At 42.5% G+C, this 25,218-nt stretch overlaps 1 protein-coding gene across 7 annotated transcripts in view; it reads right to left on the minus strand.

Moving 5' to 3' along the window:
• Window positions 1–25,218, minus strand: part of LOC137877326 (pleckstrin homology domain-containing family A member 5-like) — a 178,604-nt gene that overhangs the window by 108,790 nt on the left and 44,596 nt on the right. Inside the window, exon 4 of one of the 7 annotated variants that reach the window (XM_068717155.1) lies at window positions 1,298–1,329. The exons of 5 other annotated variants lie outside the window; for them this stretch is intronic. In XM_068717155.1, the coding sequence (XP_068573256.1) occupies window positions 1,308–1,329 (22 nt within the window). In that variant the 3' untranslated portion in view covers window positions 1,298–1,307. Of the gene's footprint in view, window positions 1–1,297; window positions 1,330–24,249; window positions 24,347–25,218 lie in introns of those variants that run through there. One more of the 7 variants, XM_068717157.1, reaches the window with a different exon arrangement.

Here is a 25,218-nt window from a genome sequence, read left to right on the forward strand (position 1 = left end):
GGGTTTGGATGCCCTCTACCCAAACCAGGCTGAGCCTTGCCTGCAGGGCCCACTTAGATTCCTTTGTTTAAAGCACATGGTGAGAAGCACATGGCCCCAACAAAGATGACACTACTGAACCACTCTGCATGTCTGGCTGAGAACTGAAGTATGTTACGTATCAACTCACTTCTTCATGTCATTTTCACTGTTAATGGACAACTCTAATCTACAAGTCTGACCTGAAAAGAAACAAAGGGACAAATAGTGACGAATGACTGTGATATTAACTTAAAATAAATGTGAGGATGTCCAGGTTTAGAATAATAAGAGTCACGTAGAGCTGATTCATGGCCCATTGTGACGATAATTCAGCGTAGAGAGCAGGACTCCTCCACACAGAGCCAGCTTTACTCTCACTGAGGGGAAGAAACCTGCTCCTCAAGACGGCCGGTGATTCATGGAGATATTCAGACAGATGTACAGCTTCCATTACCTCTAATGCTCCCTGACCTCTTTAATGCTGTCATATGCCTGACCTATACTGCTGGGTAGCCATCTTTTGTCAACTAGCTGGAATGAGATTGTGATTTTGCTGATGATAGCAGAGGGAGGTGGGCCATGTCAGCCACTAATAAAGGATGTGCTGCAGGTGTGGCTCAGCCAGTGACCTCATGGATCCTTGTCATCACTGTGAGGTTGACGTGACTCACTGGCCTGGCCAAGAAATAGTTCTAACATGTAAATCCCTGTAAAAGTACCCACATTTGTGTGTTAATACACTTTGTTAAGAAGCTTTAGGGGTGCTAATAGGTAGACTCCCTGACCTCCAGTGGTTTTACATGCCACCTTGCTGCAGCGATGTACAGGTGTACTTCAGGACTCCATAACATTACTGTTGGGTGTGAAACACTGCTTTACAGACTGGGGTTAAGACTGCACAACAAAGTAAGCACGAAGCAAGATAAAAGAAAAAGCAAACAGATAGATGGAAGACAGTGGGAGTGTACAGGCCAAAGCGAGGGATCAACATCACAGAGAGGAGGCTGGTGGAGGGGAAGACGGGTGAGATGGGAGGAGGAGACGGAGGGTTGGATCTCCTCCTCCTCCTCCTGCGAGTGTGTGATGTGTAGCAGCCGAGCGTGCAGCCTTCATTATGGGCCGTAATTAAAAGAAGACAAGAGTGGAAAAGAGCCTAATACGCTTGGCTGCGCTCAGGAAGAGCGGCGGGATCAAAGCCCGCTCAGACAAGCTGCACGAACGCACCCAGAGCCGGCAGCACCCACAGCAGCCTGCCGCTCCACCCCGGCCTCCCCCGATGGCTGTGATCAGTATGAGGAGGAGGACAAGCTGCTGGGAGGAAGGGAGAGTGAGACAGAGGGAGAAACACAGAGGGATTAGAGAGAGGGAAGACGTCTCTGCTTCAGCATGAAGAGTCAGAGAGATGTCTGCCTTCTGTGGAAGTTTAGACAGCCTGAACTTCTCACCACCTTTTTCTACTTAGAGTAGTCTGCATCTTCATGAGTTTAAACATGCAAGCTAAAGCATAATTCAGGAAACCTACTAATTCACATCTAGTGATTTTGATAAACTTTGACAAACTTTATTCAAATTATTTGTGTTGACACTAATGATAATGGTAATTACCAGAACTGTTATTCAAATGTTATTCATTTGACTGTAATTACTATGTTTATTGATTAAAAGGTCTTATTGTGAGGTTTTTTGGGAAGCTAAACCTGAACACAACACTGTCTGCTTGATTGCCTGCTTAACCCTCTCTGCCGAGGGGGTCGTCCAGTAACCACAAGGTTGGCGGTTCGATCCCTGGCTGCTACGTGTCCTGTGCCGAAGTGTCCCTGAGCAATACACAGAACCCCCAAATCGCTCCCCGGGCGCTTCACAGCAGCGCACTGCTCCTAATATGCTAAGGATGGGTAAAATGCAGAGGTCAAATTGCATATACGTACCTAATGTAAATGACGATTGTAATAAAGTTTAGTTTAGTTAGAAAAAGCTTTTATTAAATGATTAAAGACAAACCGAAGACCCAAACCAGAGTTGATTGCTGAAAGTCTCTTTTTAAGAGCTATTTGTTCTCACCAGGGACAGAGGAACAAAGAGTCTGCTGATGTTTGTCATGTTGGTGGAAGAGATAATGCCCTGAATAAAGGTGCTACCCAACTAAGGCTGCTGAGATAACCGCTGATGCTAGTTAGCTGGGAACATGCTCGCATTAGTCAGTCACAATAACTCTCAAAGCTTGCTAGTTAGCAAGCTCTCTCATTGCTTTCTGAAGCAGTAGTCCACATGAGGTGGAAGGTTTCATGAAATTGAATGATGCGACACGGCCAATATGACAGCTTCTGTTTCATTTCCTTAAAAGTCAGCAATGTCAAGACCGTTTTCTATCAAAGCACAATATTAGACATATTTGAATCACTGCTGTAAAATAAAAAAATGTGGAACCAGGCTAACCCTTATTTAATGAAAGAGAAAATTAAAACAATGACCCAAACTATCCGTTGTAAACAGCGATCATAGTTTACAGACCCACTTAGTGGTTCCACTGTGACCTACCAACAAGTCAACATCAATCATAAAAGTGATTGATGTAATCTGGTTAGCTGTTGCCTTGTGTCAAAGCTGTCTAGTTGTCTGGCTGCTTGCTTGTCCTGTTGGACTGTTGTGTTTTGATGTCACTGTGTTTCAGATCACAGACATTCCTTTGATGAGTACAATGTTATCAGATGGGGAAAAAGTATGGCTAATTAGCTAAGATCCATGTAGTAATAAATCTGAATTCTCCTATAAAAGTAAATAGTAGTAAATGCTCCAAACAGTTTGCAATCTACTGCTGAACCACAAGTCCTCTCTTATTTGACTGATGCTCTGTCTGCTCTTTGGCTGTGCAGCATAATACTGTCTTCAAGACAAATGCCTGTGCATTCATTACATCTGGTAAATAAAGTGGTTCAGATTCTGACATGTACTTTTACTAAATAAATGGTTGGGGCTGTTATTCCCACTCAATGTGACAAAGCTTTAATGTTCTCTAATGTAGTTTTTCCCAGAGCAGCTCCTAAGGGCACACAGAGGAGGAAGAGCAGCAAATGAAACCACTCGCTCCAATATTCCCACATCCATCAGCAGTCTGCACAACACTTCATTACACATCAGCACTTAATAGTACACATAAACCACCGCTCTTAAGTACAGGGAGGATTTTTATCCACCATTCATTCATCCAGAGAACGTTCCCTGCAGAGAAAGGAGAGAATTCTTGTACCAACTCCATTCTTTCAGAATGATAAGAGAATCTAATCTGGATCAGTTCACTTGGTTCAGTCTTTAGAAAAGTTAGAATTTAAAAAGTAGTTCTGTGGTTCTGTGAGCAGGGTCGTCCTTCAATCAGAGGATCGACGCTAGTCCATGTCCATGTGTCCCTGACACAAGACAATTAACCCCAAACTGCTCCTGCAGGTTATGCCTACGGTGTATTTGTCGGTATGAATGATGAGATAGTCTCATGGTGCCACCTGCCCATCAGTGTATGAATGGGTGAGTGGTGACATGTAGTATTAGCGCCTTGAGTGTTCTTAGAACTAAAAAGGTCCATTTACCATTGAACACAACATTAAGAACCATAAAACCAACATCATGTTATTGTGCCTCATGATGATAATATTTATTCAGTAGTGCAGTTAGTGACAGTATGGGCTCTATGTTAGCTCTGACAGCTTGACGGAGAGGCAGCGGGGGGCGGGGCTTAGCGTAGGGTCACTTGACCTTGAGTGGTTAAGGTTAGGATAGGTCATCAGGCAGAACATTTTCAGGTTCATAGAGTGTCTACTCTATGAAGAAAAAAAGGAAGGAATAGTCGAATCGTCAAATTGAAGAGCCAAATCCATTTTGAATCACAAAATTCTGACTCTGGTACAGCCCTAAATACCAGTGTGAACATACTCTGTTACAAGTAAAAGTCTTGCATTCAAATCTTACTAAAGTAAAAGAACACAAGTATCGGCATCAAAAGAAAAAGTAGAAAAATGGCCTTATATTTATACTATTGCATCACAATTATTGAAGTATTATTGTGTTCATCACCTTAATGTTGCTGCTAGTAAAGTTATAGCTAAATACCTTATCAGAATCAGAATCAGTCTTATATACTTAATGATGATATACTACTTAATAATACATCATTAGCTTATTAATGTTTTATATTTTGTATTAAGAATCGGAATCTGCAAAGTAACTTGTAACAAATCTTCTGAAATAAATGTGGTAAAGTAAGAAGTACTTATTTTCCTCTGAGAGTAGAAGTATAAAGTTACATGAAATGAAAAAATGATGAAACATACATGACTGACTGAGATGGTATTTAAAACATGTCTATGCAGGTCTGATGCACTAACAGGTGAACGCAGCCGGACAAAGAGAGGAGACTCTGATAACAACACACACAGAGGGACATTACTCCTCTACACCTTCACATGCTGCTATATTAATGCTCTGAATATCATATAGAGAACTCTCACCAGTTAAACACAGTATAAACAAGGCTCCCCAGTGGAGAGTGTGTGTGGTCTTCCACTCTCACAGTACACAGTTAATAACAGCCTCAGGGCCAGGAGACATTTACATAGTGTACGTCTGTGGAGTGTGTGGGCCTAAATTACATGAAACGCACAAAGTAGAGAGACATGTGACGTGAAAATGCTTGGGTTGTTGGTTAAGGATTGCATATTTACTCTGTAGGAAAACCTGATGAAAGGATGAAGGATGAAAGGAGGAGGAGGAGGAGGAGGGGAGGGTTTACAGCAGCCAAAGGGTCTCAGCTCTCAGTGAATCTTATTTTTCAAAAACTGCAGTCTGAGCAAAAAGTCGGATCATTAGGAAAACGTTCTCTCTCGTTGGTACTGGAGGGTATGGGGTCAGGCAACCCATACAGCACGTCCTCTTCCAAAGACTGCAGATGTGTGAGTGTGACAGTGTGCAGGCCAAAGCGTGTTGCAGGCCCTGATAAGTGAAGTTTGAACAGCCCGTTTTGCATTCAATAGAAGAGGAGAGCTGTACGCTGAGATTGTCTGATCTCATGCATGAACAGAGCTGACCGGTGGAGAGAAAAGAAGGCTAGCAGAAGGAGGGAAAGGAAGCTAGGAAGGAAGGCAGAAAGGAAAAAAAAACTACAACACACAGAACAACATAAAGTGGGACTGATTACTCTGTGTGTGTGTGTGTGTGTGTGTGTGTGTGTGTGTGTGTGTGTGTGTGTGTGTGTGTGTGTGTGTGTGTGTGTGTGGTTGGATGTGGGAATGTGGGCGTGGATTTTGTTGGAAGTATTACGAGTTTCCATGATGAAACACACATGGGGAAACCAGTGTGAATACACACACTCACACACACACACACACACACACACACACACACACACACACACACACACACACACACACACACACACACATACACAGTGTCCCTGCTGCAAAATGAAGAACCCTTAAGAAAGCCAAACCTCACACTAAACTTGCTTGTGATAGCAGGAAACACACAACCCTCTGTCCTCACAGCATGAGGGTTCATCTGATTATTCTACATGAGATAGTCTTATCAAAGATGTATGAGTTATGGATATCAACTATAAAAGGTCAGTGGAGGATCAAAAACTGAAAAGAAGAAGAAGAAAAAGAGACCAGTGTTGTGACTGAACTTCCAAGGATCTGCAGTGATTGTGTTTGAGTTATAACTGTAGACACATGAACAGAAGGTGTGATATAATGAGTTATGTGTGAGCTAAAAAGCAACAGTTAGAGCTGACACCAAACCAGTTAAAAGGAGAGTGACTATTACTTACAATCATAACGTAACATTCTCATCCATGTCTGTCCAAAATGTCATCACTTCATCATTTTAGCCTATTAGACATTTTAGTGAAATTGTCATTATTAGCATATACATTCCTAAATTATGCCCAAATAGGTTTTTTGTGAGATTATCACCTTTTGACCACCAAAATCGAATCAGTTCATTCTTGAGTCCAGGTGGACGGACGGACGTACAGAGACATGCTGTCACCGCTGTAGAGGCTTCAGAATAACACACTTAAACCTCTGACCCAATTGAGGCTAGTCAGGTTGCATTGTGGGTCATATAGGTGCCAGGTTTTAAAAGGAATAAGAATGTGGAATAAAAAAAGAGCCGTTTCTCTGGTGTCTGCATCAATTGGACGCTTGTGTTAAACGGCCCCTAATGATAATGTGAAAGAGGTGCAAAGGCACTTCATACTCTGTGTTGTAGCTCTGTGTCTGCTGGATGTGTGAATACATTAGCCAACTATTTGCTAACGAGTTCCCCTTATCAACTTAATTAGGAGACACTACGTCAGTGTCGTGTTTACAGCTTGTTCCGCTGCTTCCAAGTCACCATAAATAAATAAAATGACATTAATAAGATGCTGCTGCTTTAAGGTTTACTTCACACACGTGTAGTGTTTACCCAAATATTTGGTATATTAGCCAATGACGACATTGGAAGCTGCTTGTTATGTTTATGCTCTTTATTATTACCAATGTACTGTAGGGCGACTGGGCACCAGGATGAAAGTCAAAATGTTGCTACAGGTGAGCGAAGCTATCTTTAGGCTGAACATGCATGTACCTCCCTCAGTTCTCATTCTAGCTCTTTAAAGCTCAGGTGAGACAGGGGGTCAGAGGTTGGAGACAGGTCCATTTTACAACAACGTAACAGTGAACAGTTGTTCATGGTCCGCCCTTCGATATGGCGCTGGCCGCTAGATGAAAACATCACTGTTACCCACCACAACAGTGCACACATTGTCGGTCTGTGGTCATTAAAGCACGAGTGACGCTGTGGCACAGGACAGCTTTTAGTGGGATCAGTACGGGAAAGTCTTCTGCTCCTTTTCCTCTGACTCAGTATCACATACAGACGCCGCACCGGAATCCACTGCACCCTCAAGGCAAGAGGTAACAGTGCGTCACATTGTGGTCTTACTTCAGAGCAGAACCAAACTGTTATGGTCTCCGCTCTCAACAGAGCTATGCCATGACCGTCGGGGTTAACATGTGTGGTCACGGATACAGTAGAGCCAAGTGTGGCTGTCCAACGGTATGGAAATTCAACATGACACATCAAAGCTGTTCAGCGGTAGCACTGAGCTCCTGTGCTGCAGCGCTTCATCTGGATTCACTTCATAGTCACGGAGGACCGAACCCCATTTATGAAGGAATATGTAAGTTAATGAATTTCATCACACATCGACAGAGAAATAAATGTAACTGTGCCTGTGAGGAATGTGTAATAAATTGTGCGGAAGGAGTTCTGCACCATTCGGACCACTGACTGAGTCAACTTCAACATATTCCAGTTAGAAGCACTTCTACTGCTCTGTCTTTAGACGATTCAATACATTCTCACGTCTATGGTAACACAGACAGCACTTTGTTTCCAGGTTATAGGTTACACAGCAGCAACTCAAGTTATACTACAGACAATTACAAATTCACAATTATTTGATCGTAAGATTTACTGTAAGGCAATTTCAACAATGAACATGAAATGAAATCTGTCAAAAGTAATCTCAACCCTGCTCCTACTGTCACTGATTGCTTGATAACAGTCACTTTGTACTGTACATTTTGCTACAGTTTGTCTAACATTAAAGTCATCTGTATTTCAAGCAACAAAAACAATTGTAGTGTGAGAGAGCAGCTCAAGGCTATGCAACCTGATTCATCACAATTTACATCATACAAAGGAGGTAAAGATGCTATTTCTTAGTATCTTTGAGTAAAATCAACCAAACAATAATCACAGCTGCTTCATATTAAGAAATAACAAAGCATAGAGATTAGAGAGGCAGAGGGATTGCTGACTCTTGTCTATCACCAAACGTCGAGGCCGGCTCACCGTATCAGTCTCTCTCACATGTAATGCTCGCACGCACGAGATTGAACTGAAAGGGCAATGACAATGAGCTCATACATAGGCCTATAACGTATGTTTCTTGCTATCACATCCACCTCTACGGCTCATCCACCAAAATCATCAACAAACTACAAAACATCCACAACTCAGCTGCCCGTCTGCTCTCCCACTCCACCAGAGACCACATCACCCCAGTCCTTCAGAACCTCCACTGGCTCTCCATACAGCAAACAATCCAGTTCAAGATTCTCCTCATCACATACAGAGCCCTTCACAACCCTAAACCCCTTCATACCTTTAGACCTCCTGCATCGACACGCTCCCAACCACAACCTCAGATCCTCCGACAACAACCTCCTAACCCGGAGGACTTTTAGCCTTCAAAATAAAGTAAAGTACTTCTGACACTTGTGAGAATATGAGTATATATCACTTCAGGTGAAAATGAAGTCACTTAATTTCCTTGTGGACGAATGGGACGCTGGCTGGAAGCTCTTCAGTAGCTCTCAGTGTCTGGTCATATGATCCTCTACACTAGTCTTTAGTGGGAACAAGGGGAAACAGGACAGACGGCAACAGCTCTGATTAATGTCCTCCACACAATGAATCTGCTGCAGAAAATGGCTCCATTTGCTGAATTATTTTGTGGTCCAATTTGTCCTGCTAATGTCTGATTTACACCCTCACCGGAGTGTAATGAGGACTTGCTTCTTGCACATTCAAGCGCAGTCTGACATCATACCAAGAGATCAGTGGTGGGCCGTCAGGGCCAGCAAAGCCTTCTCTGCTGGCCTAGACACAATCACAAAGTTATAGCTATTTTATAATTTAATAATTTTTCATAAATACACTACATGTATACTATTTTTTTTTTCCCATTAGCTTATTTTCTCATTGCACAGCTCCTGTCTTCCTCAGTTGCTCTGCTTCCAGTGCTGCTTGTTTTAAGTAGAGCTTTTATCCAATCAGATTTCACCTCTATGTCTCTAGGTCAGAAGAGAGGCCCGAGGCCTGCTGGATAGCCGTTGCAGATTAAAGTAAATGGGGACAATATTGTTGATTGTCAACCAATCAGATCTTTAGTTTGACAAGTTGGGCGTATTCTTTGACATGTCAGAGTATTCTAGGTAGCCTACCAGTACGTCATCATTAACGCGCGGCATGATTGGTCAGTGGGCTAGCGTGACTGTTGTGACACTGAAGCAGCTAGCAGAAGTTAGGAGTAGTAGTAAGAGTTCAAGTTGAAAGATATGTAAGAAGCTATGACATTTTTAGTGTTTTGCTTGGTGTAGATTCTTTTTTTTTTTTTTTACCTAGCTTTGTTTTTTTAACACTCAATGGCTGAAGGAGGAGAAACGGATTTCTCAAGAAGGACATTTCCAGAAAAGCTGGACATCGTAAGAAAGGGTCAGCCAACCCCACAACTAGCAGCCCTGACCCAGCCAGGAAAAGGATTTGTACGAACGGTATTCCTGGTTCACAGCGTCGGAGAAGCGTTGCACATTTTATGGCTAAGAATACGTTTTATTTGCGACTGAGCATCTTGGTGTTTGGAGCTACGCTGGATTTGCTAACCTGAGGTGGCTAACCAAGGCACACTTACAAGCTACGGTGCTTTTGAAAACCTTAGCTGAGACCCGAGTGGATCTACAACTCAACGAACACGTTCTCAGGAGGACCTCTGGCTGGAACTGAACCGCACCAATGTTCTGTGCAACCGCGATTTTGACTATATGCATTGTCTGCTAATGGCAAAGCATCCCGTCATGCGCCGGGTTAGGGTCGGACATTTGATTCTCTGTTTGGGGTTTTGTTTTCTTTTATAAAGCAATAATTATGGTCTGGAGAAATGGGGATTGTGTGGCGATTGTCACACCTGTATGTCAAGTTGGGTTTTTGTCCTGTCTCCACGTTTGTTTTGTGACTTCCTGTTTTATTTTGGAAATTAACTCTCCTCTCGTTTCAGGTTCCTTGCCCTTCCTCATGTGTCACCAGTCTGATTGTCTTCCCTGATTCCTGATTGTCTCCACCTGCTCCCCCACTCCCCTCATGTGTACTTATAGTCTGCGTCTCCCCTTGTCCTGTGCCAGTGTGTCATGTCCTTTTGCCTTGCACACCCGCCTTATGATATCAGCAAATCCAAGCCTGATTATTGTCTATCCCGTTCTTGTTCCTCGTTTCTTGTTTGTAGTTCTTCTGTAAGAGCGACCTTGTTTTGCCTTTTGCCATTTTGATCACCCAGCTCTTTGAGTAGAATCAGAGCTTTTTTATTTGTAGCATTTTGCCTTCCTTGCGAAGTGATTTTTGGTTTGGCTTTTGCCGTTTTTACTTCACTGCCCTCTGAGTTAAATCGGAGTTTTTTTAGTTTTGCTTTTTGAGTTTGTTTTCCTGCCTCGCCAAAAGAGGCTTTGTTTCCAGGGATTTTCCTGAGTTTTTTGTTGTAAATAAAGGATCGTCAGTGAACCTTAACATCTGCGTCCGAGTCCTCATCCAGAGTTCCCTCCGTGACAGCGATTGCTTTAGCCCTCTTTGAATCAGTAGGGAACAGCTAAACGCTGCGGGGAGAGTTTGTAGCTTGTTGGTTTTCCTGCTAAGCTAGTTTAGCATAGTGTGCCTCCCAGAACACACGAGCCTCACCAGGGTACAATGTTTTGTTTCCAGGGTCAGAGTGTCAGACAGCATGTTGCCAGTTTGAGCAAAGTCCACCGAAAACATTATATTTCCCACAATCTAAGCTTCTGCATTTTCCAAATGCGTAAGCCTCGTACCGAACGGTTTAATACGAATACGTGTATTGTTACACCCTAGAAACAAATAATAACCGTAGCTGTGGCGTCATAATGAGGTTATTAGGAGGTGGTTCTACTGTAGTAGGACAGCACTGAAGGCCCAGGTATAAAATACACAGTAATGGACAGCAGACTGTGGGGGAAGAGAGGCTCTGACCTCTGCTCCCCTCACTGCTGCCCGTCTGTAATCATTATCTGGGCATCGACACCATCATTACGTCACTGGCTAAAAACCTAAAAGCTTGTAAAACGATTCCTGCTCTAAATCTCAAAAGGCGCAGCAAGAAAGAAGCGTATCCATGCCACAGATTATATTTCTGTGTATTGACACTGAAATCAAATGAAGGAACAGTGTACTGTCTGTCCTGAGTGAGTGAGCTCCATCCAGATGTATCATCAGCATTCCATGTTATTCCTCTCTCATCTCTTTGAACGATCACAGACTCAGTCCGAGGCCATATGAGTGCTGGCTCTGAGCCAGGTATGTCATCCACAGGTTTGAATCCATATCTGGAGGCCACTTTACGGAGACTTATGGAATTATATTTATGACACGAGTGACATGAGAGTGATTGGGAAATTCGAAAAAAAGATTTTTGAATAGAAATGATCATGACAGATAATGCTGGTAGTGATCAGATTGGAGACAAAACAGCCAACGGAAATCGCTAATTCTCTGACTAAATAAAATTGCACTAGCTGGGCTATAATTCAATATGTCTTTAATTAAATCCCATTGTGATGGAATCACATATCGGAATATCGTGATAAACAATTATGTTGTCTAAATTGATAATATTAAGTTCATACTAACTAAAATGAACTAAAAACGGATCATTTTGCACTTAAGTTCTTAATAGAAGGAAAAGTATTTTTTATTCGTCAAGTCTTTAATTCAGAATATACCAAAATAGGCCTTACTGTGGTTATTTCATAGAGCCATTATATTTATTGAATAACCAGAAAACATGCTATGTCATGCTATACAGTATAGTATTATTGTGATATGAAATGACCTACATGAGATAGAAAGGTTTGGCCTTTTTGCCCAGCCTTAAATTGCAGCACATTGTAACACACCATGAAATTAGTCTTTGTGTGATTTGTGTGCATGTAAAATGTCCCATCATGCACTCAGATAGGAGACACAAATACAATGCCATAAGATTTCTGTTGCATCTAGACAGCAGCAATGAAATCCATAAACTACTCTCAATGGGCCTAGGTCCACTATGTGACTCACTGCAGGTCATGTAGCTGTGTAACTTAAACATAAAACATGAATATCAGCCAATAGCTAGAGCAGCTAGGGCTCTATGGAAATCAATGCGGGTCGGTCGGCTCACCACTTTGGTTCAGACTGAAATATTAACTATTGGAGGGAATTTCGATTCCTATAGTTGTTAACTGACTTTTCATCTCGCTCCGACAGCAGGTTGACATTTTCTGGTTCAGAATAAAATATCATAATGACAGTTTGATAAATTGCAATGGATTTTTATACAGACATTCAGGGTCTCCAGAGGATGAGTCATAATGACTTTGGTGATGACACTCCCATCAGCCCCATAGCGCTCTAATGCAGTGTAACAGGGTAAACATGGGCAAATGATATCTGCTGAACATCAGCCGGTAAGCACTGTCATTGAGCGTGCTGTTGTTAGCATGCTGGCATTAGCGTTTAGCCCAAAGCATCACTGAGCCTAATATAACCTCAGAGAGCTGCTAGCTGTAGACTTTTGTTTCAGAGTTTAGTTTTACAAATCAAATTCCATTCACCTCCATCTTATTGTGATGGAGGCATAAATCTAAGAGACTCAAGTCTTTACTGCACGTGGTAGACAAAGACGAGACGAACAAACAAACTACTGCATGTCCATGCAGCCTTGACAGATGTATTTGTACATCCACAGATTGACTTTTGAGTACTATTAAAACTTTTGAGGATTTTTTAGAAAACTCCTCACTCTGTATTTTCTGCACATACTGACAGCAGAGTGTCCTTTAGGATTCCCTCTCCTCATGAAGGTTGTAAATGATACATGAAGTGAAAGGCATCTCATCTGTCACCGCTACTATCTCACTTGCAAAACAGAGGCTGCACGTCCTGCACAGGCTCTGCAGCAACCAACATCATCTCCTCAACTAATGTCAAGAAACTTTTAAATGCAGTTAAATTCAATGTAACGATGCAGAAAAATATAGTTTGTAATACGAATGAACAGTTAATTATTTATAATGACAATTCCAGATGCGAAATAAGAAAAGTATTACTATTTAGGATTAGTTTCCTTCAGTCTCCTTTGTTAACACAGCCAGACAGCAATATTATTACAGCGATTACTCCATTACACAGAGGATGACGTCCCAAAGAAAGAGCAGGTTCATGTTTTTGACAAGCGGTTCAATATTTCACGACTCAGTGTGGATGAAGTGGAAGAGATTCCCTCTTTGTAGCGTTGAAAGCCTTTGGAGTTGGCAAGTGTCGCAGTGCTGATATATTCATTCCTCTGCTGGAGTGAAACTGAGAATTCCATCAAGTTGTGAATTAAACATGTGTGGGACAGAGGATGCAGTTTCATTCAACTGTCAATCCAAACTTTTGAAACACTGTAGAGAGAAAATGCCAGCTAGTTTCCATTATACTAGTCTGACTCACTGTAGTCTGACATTAGCCTTGTGTTTCTGTGGTGGCTCTCTGTGGTCCTTCAATCAGAGGATCGGGGGTTCGATCCCAGCTCGGCTAGTCAATGTGTCCTTAGGGCACGACACCAAATTGCTCCCGTAGGCTGTGCCATCAGTGTATGAATAGATGTGAATGGGTGTGAATGGGTGAATGATGACATGTAGTGTTAAAGCGCTTTGAGTGGTCGGAACACTAGAAACTTATACAAGTACAGTCTATATAGCATTGACTAGCGTTTTACCATCTAGTAAATGATAAATGTACTAGCTTAGCGCCGCCCAGAATGATTGTGACTGGTTTAAAGAAACACACACTAGCCAGAGTGTTATGTTCCACTATAGCAGCACGATGAGATGCAGCCAGACCCTTCGGGAGTGCTGACACGGTGCTGTGGAGATAGGCCTGGCTATGTGAGAGCACCATTATATTAGACTAATCATGAAAGGACTTCATTTTCAGCTAATCTGCTCCATCCACATGAAAATAAAGAAAAGCACTCAAAGTACCAAGTGACCATACACCCACAATGCATTTACACAGATAGGGAAGTGACAGGTATACCATTGCTGAAAGGTTGTGATGATAAAGTTGAAAGAACTAATACAGAGTCTGGATTTATTATAACAGTCAAAGGTTGAAACTAAAGAGCTAAAGAAACAAAGCAAGGAGAGAAAAAGAAAATTGCAGAGACAACCAAAGAGGAGACGGACAGAGAGAGGACAAAGACAAACAAAGCGGAGACGGACAGAGAGAGGACAAAGACAAACAAAGCGGAGACAGACAGAGAGAGAACAAAGACAAGCAAAGAGGAGACAAATAGAGAGAGGACAAAGACAAGCAAAGAAGAGATGGACAGAGAGAGGACAAAGACAAACAAAGCGGAGATGGACAGAGAGAGGACAAAGACAAACAAAGCGGAGACGGACAGAGAGAGGACAAAGACAAGCAAAGAGGAGACAAATAGAGAGAGGACAAAGACAAGCAAAGAAGAGACAGACAGAGAGAGGACAAAGACAACCAAAGAGGAGACAGACAGAGAGAGGACAAAGACAAGCAAAGAGGAGACAAATAGAGAGAGGACAAAGACAACCAAAGAGGAGACAGACAGAGAGAGGACAAAGACAAGCAAAGAGGAGACGGACAGAGAGAGGACAAAGACAAGCAAAGAGGAGACAAATAGAGAGAGGACAAAGACAACCAAAGAGGAGACAGACAGAGAGAGGACAAAGACAAACAAAGCGGGAAGTGAAATGCCACACTGGCTGGTTTGTTAGTGATGACAAGTGGATTTATTCCAGCCACAGCAGACGGACACATAGGACACTTTCTGTCACACCTCAGAGTGAAACGTCTCTCCATGGTTCCAGACGTGGGATGGAGCTGTCAGACCTCCTGTCACTGCAAATGGCCTGAACACTCAGCCTTGGGGGTTTTGGATTAACATTTTGAAAATGGCTAGTAGTTATTGAAGGTAACAGCAATCCTTGAATTTTGACAGGCCAAGAAGGATTTGTCATGACAGACTCAAGACTCCAACAATGAGCAGAGAAAACAAACCAGAATGTCACTTGTTTAAAAAATGTCAACATTGTTGCCAATATCCATTTTGGTACAGATAACACACCGATACCTGTGTGAGACTATAGTTTGGGAAATACATAGTAAAATGGTAAGTGACTTGGAATTTGTAGTTCAGTGCCTGGCTGAACTATAAAAGGTGGACAGAGGCAGTAGGGGACGATTAATGGACAATCTGATCTACCTATTTAAGAAACTAAAATCTGATGTACTAACCATCTCACACATACATTGGGATGCAATGACAGTTGTGTCATGAAAATAAATGAATAAAGCTCCCTTACAGGTTATTTTTGGAAATACATGAGAAGAAAATTTATGAAAAATAAGGTTATTAAATAAATAAATAAATGTATAAATAAAGTATTGTCTTCCCACTCACTCCACAACAAAAGGCAGATTGCACTGAGCTGCAAACCGTTTTGGGTGTGTTTGCTCTGTAATATTAGCACAGTGTCTTAGGTTAATCGTACCTTGAGACGGGGCAGAGTTTTACAGAATAGGGACTTTTAGGGACATTTCAAAGTGAGCTGAGAGGACAGAGAGGAGAGGAGGTGAGTGGGGTGCATGGTGGAGGCTTTTATTTGTAAAAATAGAAAATGAGTGGTATACATTGACTAAAATTGAGTAATAAGTCTAAAGGCTTTGGACCGTGTCACTATAAATAATAAAAGCTTCTCAATCAATAGAGTGCTTTCATCACTGGCACTTTTTGAAGGTCTACTATCAGTTTCCAACCTCACTCAAGCATAAATCTATGAATGGAATCATCGTGAAAATAGATCACTAGGGACATGGAGACTTTCTAGCAGACAAGCTGCACCCTGGACGGACTGATAAATAAGCTCTCTCCCATCCCAGGGACGATGTCATTTAAAGGGCACAGCAAGACAGATGTGTCCTTCTGAGGACCTGAAGGCCAAAGTAGACAGTCTAGCCTCACAAAGACCCAAACCAATATGTCAAGGAAGGGACCCAAAAGCAGGTAATCCAGGCAGACAGGAACGGTTCGGTAGTTTACTGAAGAAAGTGAAGATATAAAGCTTACTGGCTTGAGAATTACATATCAGGGACCTAATGGAAAACTAGCACCAAATCAGACCGTTCATTACGTGTTCCTCCTCAACTCAGCAAGCCAACGTTTCATTCACACAGCCAAAAGTGTGGTAATGTCAGTAAACCCAGCCAGGTTTCAGAATAACTGCCTACTGCATGAGTTGTGATATTTCATGTTAAAGAGGGACTTGAAGGTCAGAGTACTGCTCATGGTTAGTACTACCACTCAGGCTGCAAAAGTACTTCTTCTGGGTCTCCGGAGGAGCTTTGTCAAGACAGGAACAGAGTTAGAGAGCGACATGAGACAAAGGTCCCTGGCTTGGCTGGAGCTGGCCACATCTTAAACCCCTAGACCACCAGGACACCACAAATCAAATGCAGGATTATTTTTGGATCTTGACCCATATTAGGGACTAATGGAACATATAACATTCATGTCATGTGGGATTGATAGTAAAGTTGGCTCAGATTCCCAAATTCTCATGCCTTTAGTTTTTTAAAATGTGTTTTTTTTAAGACCTTTTTAACATACAGTAAGATGGACAACTGGGACTCAAAGGAGTCTCTTATGAGTGGGCCTCAGAAAATGAAAAGAGCCTTGCTCCCACTCCACAGGCTCCTGCAGTCAATCCAATCTATTAAAGATACAAACAGCATCTGTGGCAGCCGTCCCACCACACTCTGCATCCAAGCTGTTTCTGGAGTCCACTTCACAGAGGCCCTTTATCTGTACCTTTATGTTGCAACTCGGGTCAATCTTTTTTAAATCGTTTATTATTTGTACGTAAGGACTTACTACAGTATGCTGAATTTCACTAAGGAAATCTCAAGCCAACATCAACATGATCTATTCTATATGAGCTGGCTCACTGAACAACAGTAAGGTCCAACTAGAGGTAATCTTCTATATATTGTCTTGCATGCTCTCATATTACTTCAAGAACTTTTGTCATCTGATTTAATGGTAACTTTTACTTTTAAAGTATTTATTTTATTGTGCTACATGTTGATTAACAGCCCAGCAGGTAGCTGGTAAGCTACTATTGTTAAATGAACAGGACCAGTGGACTACTCTCTGTAAATGTTATTTAAACACACACTGTCCACTTTATTAGTTCCATCTGTGCAGTTTAATAGTACTAGTATGCCATAAGCCATACTTTTATGATGCCTATAATGTAAATAGTGTTGTAGCGGTTAAGCCAGTGGGCCAGTCAGAGTCGTAGTCGAACAAAATATAGTTTTAAGTTTACAGACAGGAAAACCATACAGAGGAACTGAAACAGGGAGCAGATCCTTGGATACACGAAAGCCAGTAGTACCACAAGAAACACACAACTCAGCAAAATTCAATGTTCTCCCTAATGTATAATACACATGGTGACAGTGCACAAATCTAGCATACAGTGAAAACATAACTTGTCACTGGCTTATTAGTCTGGGTCACAAAGTACAAAAGCTCTCAGCTCAGTCTGGGTTTCTGTGAGTCCCCCAAATGGTCAGAGTGAAGCTCTGGCCTTGCATCCTTAAAGGTGCTGAAAGTTGTATTGCCCATTCATGTATGCTGCAGTGGTCATTAGTGGTGTGGCTGTTCAGGGCCTATTGCTTGACTGCCAGTATTGCACCCAGAGGCTTGACTGTCTATCAATACATATGGTCATGATTGAAAATATAGTTGCCTTCAGTTCATGCCAGTGGAAGAATTTGTTTAAGAAATATGATTAAATATGCGTTCTGGTCCGCAAAGTCCGCATCGAGCCAAGCACGGTCTAAATGCCCGGATGTGACTCGCTCCGCCCATTTTACCGGGGATGCATCGGAGGTGACTTGTCTGTACTTGGGACGGCCAAATATCCCAGAAAGCATTATGCTCCAGCAACAGGGAACAATGGCGGAGGAGAAATCACACAACTGGAAGTTTAAAGTTTCTAAATACTACTGTTGTTAAGTCACAGAAAGTCATTTTAGGATGTTTTTAGGCGAGAAGTTAGTCGTTTAAGCATCAAATCTGTGGTCGGTTTGTCAAGATTCAGCCGACTTAAAAAGATGTGAAGTGTTGCTAGCGGGACCGTCAGTAAACCAGCACCGGGGGGTCAGGGCTCATGTTACCCGCCTGGCGAGTCTTTTTGAAACTTGCCGCTGTATATATATATATATATACACACACAATTATATGAATATATATTTACAATTATATATATACAATACTATGTATAATCATATAATTGTATATATTTTATTTATTTTAAATGAAAACAAAAAAAGCAGGGTTGTCATATTAAATACTTTACGGATTAAACTCATTATCAAGACCAGCTGAGGTGGTGATGTCATCAAGTACGCTGCTGTTCCAATTGCAGAACGACTGTACTTTCTGACTGTACGGTATCGGTGTCTGTAACCCAACTTACCCAAACACCGCTGCAGACCAGGGGTCAAAGGTCACAGACAACCAGCTCCACCTCCCTGATTCTCCCTGCTAGATAACATGACACAGCACTTTCTACTGTCTCTGCTGGCCAGGCAGTGACATCATTGCATGTGTGTGTATTGTGCTGTTGAAATTGGCTCGACTGGCTGGCCTGCGACCAACATCTGTCTGTGTGTGTGTGTGTGTGTGTGTGTGTGTGTGTGTGTGTGTGTGTGTGTGTGTGTGTGTGTGTCCGTGTCCGTTGTGCTTGCTCAAGTACAAACTCTCAGAGCAGTCAGTGTTTGAGCCACGCCTCACTTCCACACCAGATTGTCATTCTCCTCCTTCAAACTGCTGTGGAATAGCTGATCACCGACAAATATAGTGGCAGACATATAGAGAGGTCCATACAGGTCACTGTCCCTGCTGGATCTGAGCGTCTCAGTCAAGTCAGAATCATAGATCCTGCTCTCACAGGACGTGCATATATTCCAAAAGAACAAAGAAAAACTTGGTAATGCTGGTTTGAAAAGAATCCTGGTAATACAAGACAGTCCACCATGTTCAACATGTGTGGAACGTGTTGCATTTGGTAACTTTATATATTCCTGTTCCCGTCAGTGCAACCTGTCACAGCTTCATCTAGACTACTCAGAAGCTTGATTAAGAAAACGCATGTAAATCCAACTTCAGTATTGAGATTGGTTACCTGGATGTTTTTTGTGTAACGTTTAAGATTTGAATTATTGCATTTAAGGGAAATATGCGGTTGGCTCCTGACTGTTTATGGCCTGCTAACCCGGTATGAGCTTGAGAGGCTGAGATCCTTCAGTAGGTATCTGTTGGTGGTTCCCCAATAAAGGCTCAGATCCAGGGGAGACCAGACCTTTGCAGTCCAGTCCCCTCTACGTAGGATTGACCTGCTAGTGGGGATCAGGCCAGCTTCACCGTTGTTTAAATCTCCACACAAATGATTCATTTATCTATTTCACAGTTCATATTTGACATTAGAAACAGTGAACACAGAGTTGAGTTTGCACTGCTGATCATGAATGGACTGCCTACCACAACTTTGAAGCCAACATGTCGTTTGAAAAGCACTGTGTTACTTCTTGTGCTGTAGATGATACTGTTATTTAATAAAGTTATGTGTTCAAGTAACTAAGTCTAACAAGTAGCACTTCTGTAATCTTAGTCAAATACCTTTACTGAAGTGGGAAATCCTATGACGTCTAGTTATTGCCTGAGAGAGAGTGTATTCATTCCAAAGTATGTGTGTGTGCGTGCGTGTGTGTGTGTGTGTGTGTGTGTGTGTGTGTGCACAGCTCGTTGGTTAGCAGAGGAGAAGAAGCTTCAAACTCCTTAGTATTTCTTTGTAAATGAGCAGAGAGCTGCCAGCTCTGCAGAGCGCTCACACTGCCTCCTCTCTAAAGCTCTTGTGGAAGAGTTAAGCTGCACAACTAAATCTCACTTTTAACAGGTCCTGTAATATTATATTTTCTTTCTTCCTTGTCATCCTTTTCTTTGTTTCTTTGAGCCAAGACTGATGCTCATCTCAAGCAATCATTTGGTCCACCCTCTATTTTCTCCTCCCTTTCTTTCTTCCTTTTGTCCTTTCTTTCAGTTTTCATCCTGAGTCTCATTTTCTATGATCAACAGGTTCTCCTTTTAATATTTGTTTTTTTCATCACACTCCTTCTTTCCTCATGTCTTTCTCTCTCTGTATCATAATCCCATCTCTGAGTGCTTCCTCCTGAGGTTGGAAACCAAAAGACAAACAGAACATAGTCCAAAAAGGAGGACCAGTTCTCCCGTTACACCCATGACCTGCAGCCGCCCAGATGGAGAAGAGGATAAATACAAATATCGTGACACAGAAAAAGACTTTCTCTGTGAGGCTGACCTCATTGAGTTAATGTGAGGACACTCCCAGATGACACATGCACACACAGTGCAGTGAATGCTGGGTCATGTGGAGCACTGTGTGTTTGGAGGAGAATATCTAGAAGCTTCCAGAAATGTTTTGGAATGGAAGACGAGCCGTTCCTCGGGAGAGACGATACTAACCCACAGATGGAAAAGTCAATAATGATGTTTCATATGTTTATTTTTTCTGCTGATAAAGTAATATCTGCAAGAACCCTGTGGTCAAGCCAAGTAAGAGAAAAGCAGACAGACCGGCTCAGCCTCAGTCCTCCATTAACAAAACCGGAGAGGAGTTTATCTTCTCACATCTTCTGCCATGAAGATACAGCTGATGTTTGGCGTTTTGCCTTCTTGTCTTTTCCATCCTCGTCTCTGAGATCTGGCGCCAAAACTCTGGTGCAGTCTTATAACAGTGAGGGCATTCACAGCACATGGCCTTCAGCAGGGATAGAAAGCAAGCTTATCCTCAAGGACAATGTGTGTATGGAGGATATGTGAGTTCAAGGCTGACAAACAGACCAAACATCACTATCAGGTTGTCTGTGCTCCCTTTACCCCCAGTCCAAACACAATGTACTGCATCTCAGGGATTTTCATAGCTGGTACACCTATTGGTAGGTACAGTGTCTTCCAAAACCATTACCAAATACATTCATCAAAAGAATTCATTGGGATCGACAGTCACTAGTCCGTCAAGTGTGAAGATCGCAGTCGAAACCCCCCACATTAGACTCATCTCTACTGGGGATGAGTCCGCCTACAGGTGAGAGATACACCTTCTGGTGACCTGGTGTGGACAGAACGACTTGGAGCTCTACTCTCTAAAGACAGTGGGGACGGTTGTGGATTTTAGGAAGAACGCAGCCTCACCCGCCCTCATCACCCTGTGACTCCTCGGTCGACACTGTGGAGTCCTTCAGCTTCCTGAGTAACATCGTCACCAACTAACATCAGACCTCAGGTGAGAGCAGCAGATCAGCAGAGGATGTTCTTCCTGAGGCAGCTGAAGAAGTTCAACCTGCCAAAGATAATGATGGTGCACTTCTACACTGCCACCATTGAGTCCATCCACTTCTTCTCCATCACTATCTGATGCCAAGGACAAGGGCAGAAAGAAGCGTATCATTTACTCTGCTGAGAAGGTGATTGGCTGCCATCCCTCCAGGAACTGATCACCTCCAGGACTCTGAGGCAGGCAGGTAAGATTGTGACCACTGCACTACTACTAACATTAAATCTCAACCTCTATCACAATGTGTTAGCTTAATGCACATCTGTTGGACTATCATCTCTGTATATATTTGCACATATTGTCGATACTGTGTACTGTGAACTATATATTTTGACCATTCCTGCACAAAACTGTTCAGCTCTTCATTTTCAAAACTGATTATTTCATTTACGCTTCTTGACTTATTTACTAAGTTACTTATAAACTATGTTTATGTTATGCACCAAACACCATGGCAAATTCCTACTTGGCAATAGACTTGTTTATGATTCTTAAGGTGATAGAGGTAGTATTTAAGTATTTACTTTAACTGAAACAATGATCTTTCCCTAAACCTAAACCACACCAAACCAAACCTTAACCAAATGCTGTGTTGTCACATCATAAACAGTGATTTGTTATGAAGTAGTCCTGTAGAGTTGCATCATGTTTGGTTCTGGGGGACATGGACACACAACGCATTTAGTCGTTTCATTTGTAGGACTTGCTGGATTAATAAGACAATTTCCTGTTCTGCCATCATTATGATTAAGGTTTTGTTGGGTTTAAGCACAGAAACAACTTCAGGAGAGATCATGGTTTGGGTTAAATACAAAAAATACTAAAGCGACAACCTTCGTTGTCATGGTTAAAAGAAACAACGCTGACTGTTAGTAGGAAACAGGACAGAACTGTGATCTCCAGGACAGAGGAGCATTTGCTTAGTGAGAGAGGAGTTACTTAAACATAATTTGTTTTGTTGCCAGTCACACAATATGAGAATACAACTTTGTCACTGCCAATAGTGCCACAAGTGTCAGATATTGTCCACTCAAATTAAAAATTGTCAAGCTTTCAATTGAAAGGGAACCAACTGTAGGGCTAATACTTTATCACAGAGAGCTCGTCAGTGGCAGAGACAGGGTGTGGGAACAGGAAACACATCTGTGACCTCCACAGATGTCAGATTGTGGGATGAAATAGTCTCTGCAGCCTGATCCCAAATCAGCTGTGGACCCAGCAGAGGCTTAAAACCAGGATATGAATATGGTAATCTGATAGCAGTTCAGTTCCTTGGGCCGTGGGTGACTTGTCCTGGGAGCCTCCCATGGGTGTTCCAGTGGACTTAATCAGTCTGTGATGTTTGGTTGTGAAGCTGTCCACACAGTGTGGAATCCCCCCTTCTCCCAGGTTGGAGTGGCAGCAGGCTGGGCAGGGTAGCCTGAACAGCCCTCTCCCGAGACAGTCCCAAGCCAAATTAATTCTTCCAGGGTCTACTCGAGGGTCTCCCCCTAGTTAGACCGACCCAGAATAGCTCCAAAGGGAGGTTTCTGGGAGACTCTACTATGAACTCTGTCTGATTGTCCACGCTCCTCACCCCACTGCATCACTGGGACAGTGAATTTTGTGGAAAAGCAACCATTAGTTTTTAAGATATATTGTCACGGATCACAGTGCTGATCCTCGGGACGGTTTCACCTAATATCACTAGATGAAACGTCGGGGAGGGGTCACTTTATTTTAGGGATCCTCTCAGTGGATCGAGAATCTAATACTACAGCAAATTTAATGACAATCTGTCCAACAGATATGAAGATTTCTTGTAGCGGACCTTGGAGGACTTTACAGCAGAGGCATACGAACTACCACAACATTCATTCAGAGAATAGCTACAGTATCAGTGGTGGTTATGGAGCCTTACATTTCACCCTGTACAGTTTAAGGCAAACTTTATCTATGTTCATCCATAAACCGTTAGTAACAAACATACTTTGTGCTGGTGTCATAGTCCACTGTTGTCAGCTAACATCAAATACAAACAGCCGTCAACAAGGCTACAAGGCTAGCATGTAGCAAGGGCATGTGGTCAGAGATAATTGAGCTCTTTTGTTTCCTTCCTGTGTGTATCCTCTAAAGGAGAGCTGGCCTCACACACACACACACACACACACACACACACACACACACACACACACACACACACACACACACACACACACACACACACACACAGTGAACGACACAACAAACTTCCTGTCCAAGGAGGCCATGTTTGTCTTCCTTCACTCGTGTGTGCTGCTATGTTCACATTCCACCCCAGCCAACCATTTAACCCAATACTTAAGTGACCCGTATCATGAAAGGAGGATCTAATTCAAAGTTATTATTAGAAAGACAAAAGGAGGGCATGTGACATTCACTGTTCCTGTTCCTCTCTCTCACGCACATGAAATAAAATCTTCCTGCTGAAGTCTCTCAGCACGGGGGTAAAAGGCTAAACGGCAGTGAAAAAAAAAAGAACACATCCTCTTTTTTACAGTTTTGTCTTTTCAAGACCAAACAATTCACTGTGTCCTCTCACACTGAGGGGTCGATGAACAACACACACATGCAGGAGTCACCTGACAACCAATATTTTAACCGGTGAAAGCATCCGTCAGCTAAAAACATTCAAATCCATGTATTTTCTCACCGGTGCAACGACTGGATCTCGAAGTGAGATTGTTTGTTTCATATCCTCATCTTAGAGACCAAGACCACAAACTTCAAACACACAGCATCATTAGGAGAAGCCCCAGCATACTGCTTCACACTCTTACAACACAAAATCCAAACAGCAGCGCTGCAACAAACAAAGCCACTGTTTCTCCCCCAGCATGCACCAGGTCTGAGTATATCATAGTCCAAAAACACAAGACAACCAGCTCCTGCTAGAAAACACAGCAGGGAACAGGGAGAGACACTGAAAGCGAATGTCTTACCTTGTGAGGAGGTGAGAAGCAGTCGTACAGCAGATGAACATGGAGAGAGAAGACAGGAAGACAATTTGTTAGCTGCTACGTTTAGCACAAATACTGAACAGAGAGAACAGTGTGAAACGTGGAGCAGGTCAGACTCATACATGACAATATGGATATTAATTCTGTCTTCATCAAAAATCCTCAAATTGACATACTGGGACAAAAGTCTTATTTTCATTGTGATGAATGAGGATCACTGCGTCCACAATGACCTGCTGCTCCTGTCGTACGGCCTTGTTCAACACCGTCTGACTCGTGAAACTCTTCTTACAGGCTGTAGCATCCCCAAGAGGGTCTCTCATTTGACACTTCCTTGCTCTCCATCCCTCAAAGGTCACAACCGTCAAGACAGTTTTGTTATTGATCCGCTGCACAAATCCACATGTTCAGCAAAACTCGTTGTTTCTTTGCTGAGGTGCTGATCACAGTCATTCTATTGAAATTAATTGATTTTGCTGAAATATGTTGGGGGAAATAAATGCTGGGGAGATCATATCAGTTCACTCCAATGATGAACAGGTTGATGGAATTTAGCTTTGTGGTATCGTATGTGACTCACTTCAGTGTCAGTGTGAACACCTTTTAATGAAAAGGCATGAGACTACAACGACGTTAGAAGAGCTCCATGGAAACCTGGCCCAAATCATCCTGCATGGAGACCGGACTAAGTGCCAAGACTGCCCACTAAGAAAGACTAGTGTAGTTAATGATGGCTTTTGCACTTCTGTAATTTACCTTTTCTACTATTCATTACACTTCAGAGCAGATGAAGCACTTTGTAATGCAACACTTTAAAAGCATGACTACAGCTGCAGGCCGTCAGACTCAGATAT

This window comes from Cebidichthys violaceus, unplaced genomic scaffold (genome assembly GCF_023349555.1).
Source record: "Cebidichthys violaceus isolate CVI_PGR_0920_01 unplaced genomic scaffold, fCebVio1.0.p SCAF_21, whole genome shotgun sequence".
Classification (NCBI taxonomy): domain Eukaryota; kingdom Metazoa; phylum Chordata; class Actinopteri; order Perciformes; family Stichaeidae; genus Cebidichthys; species Cebidichthys violaceus.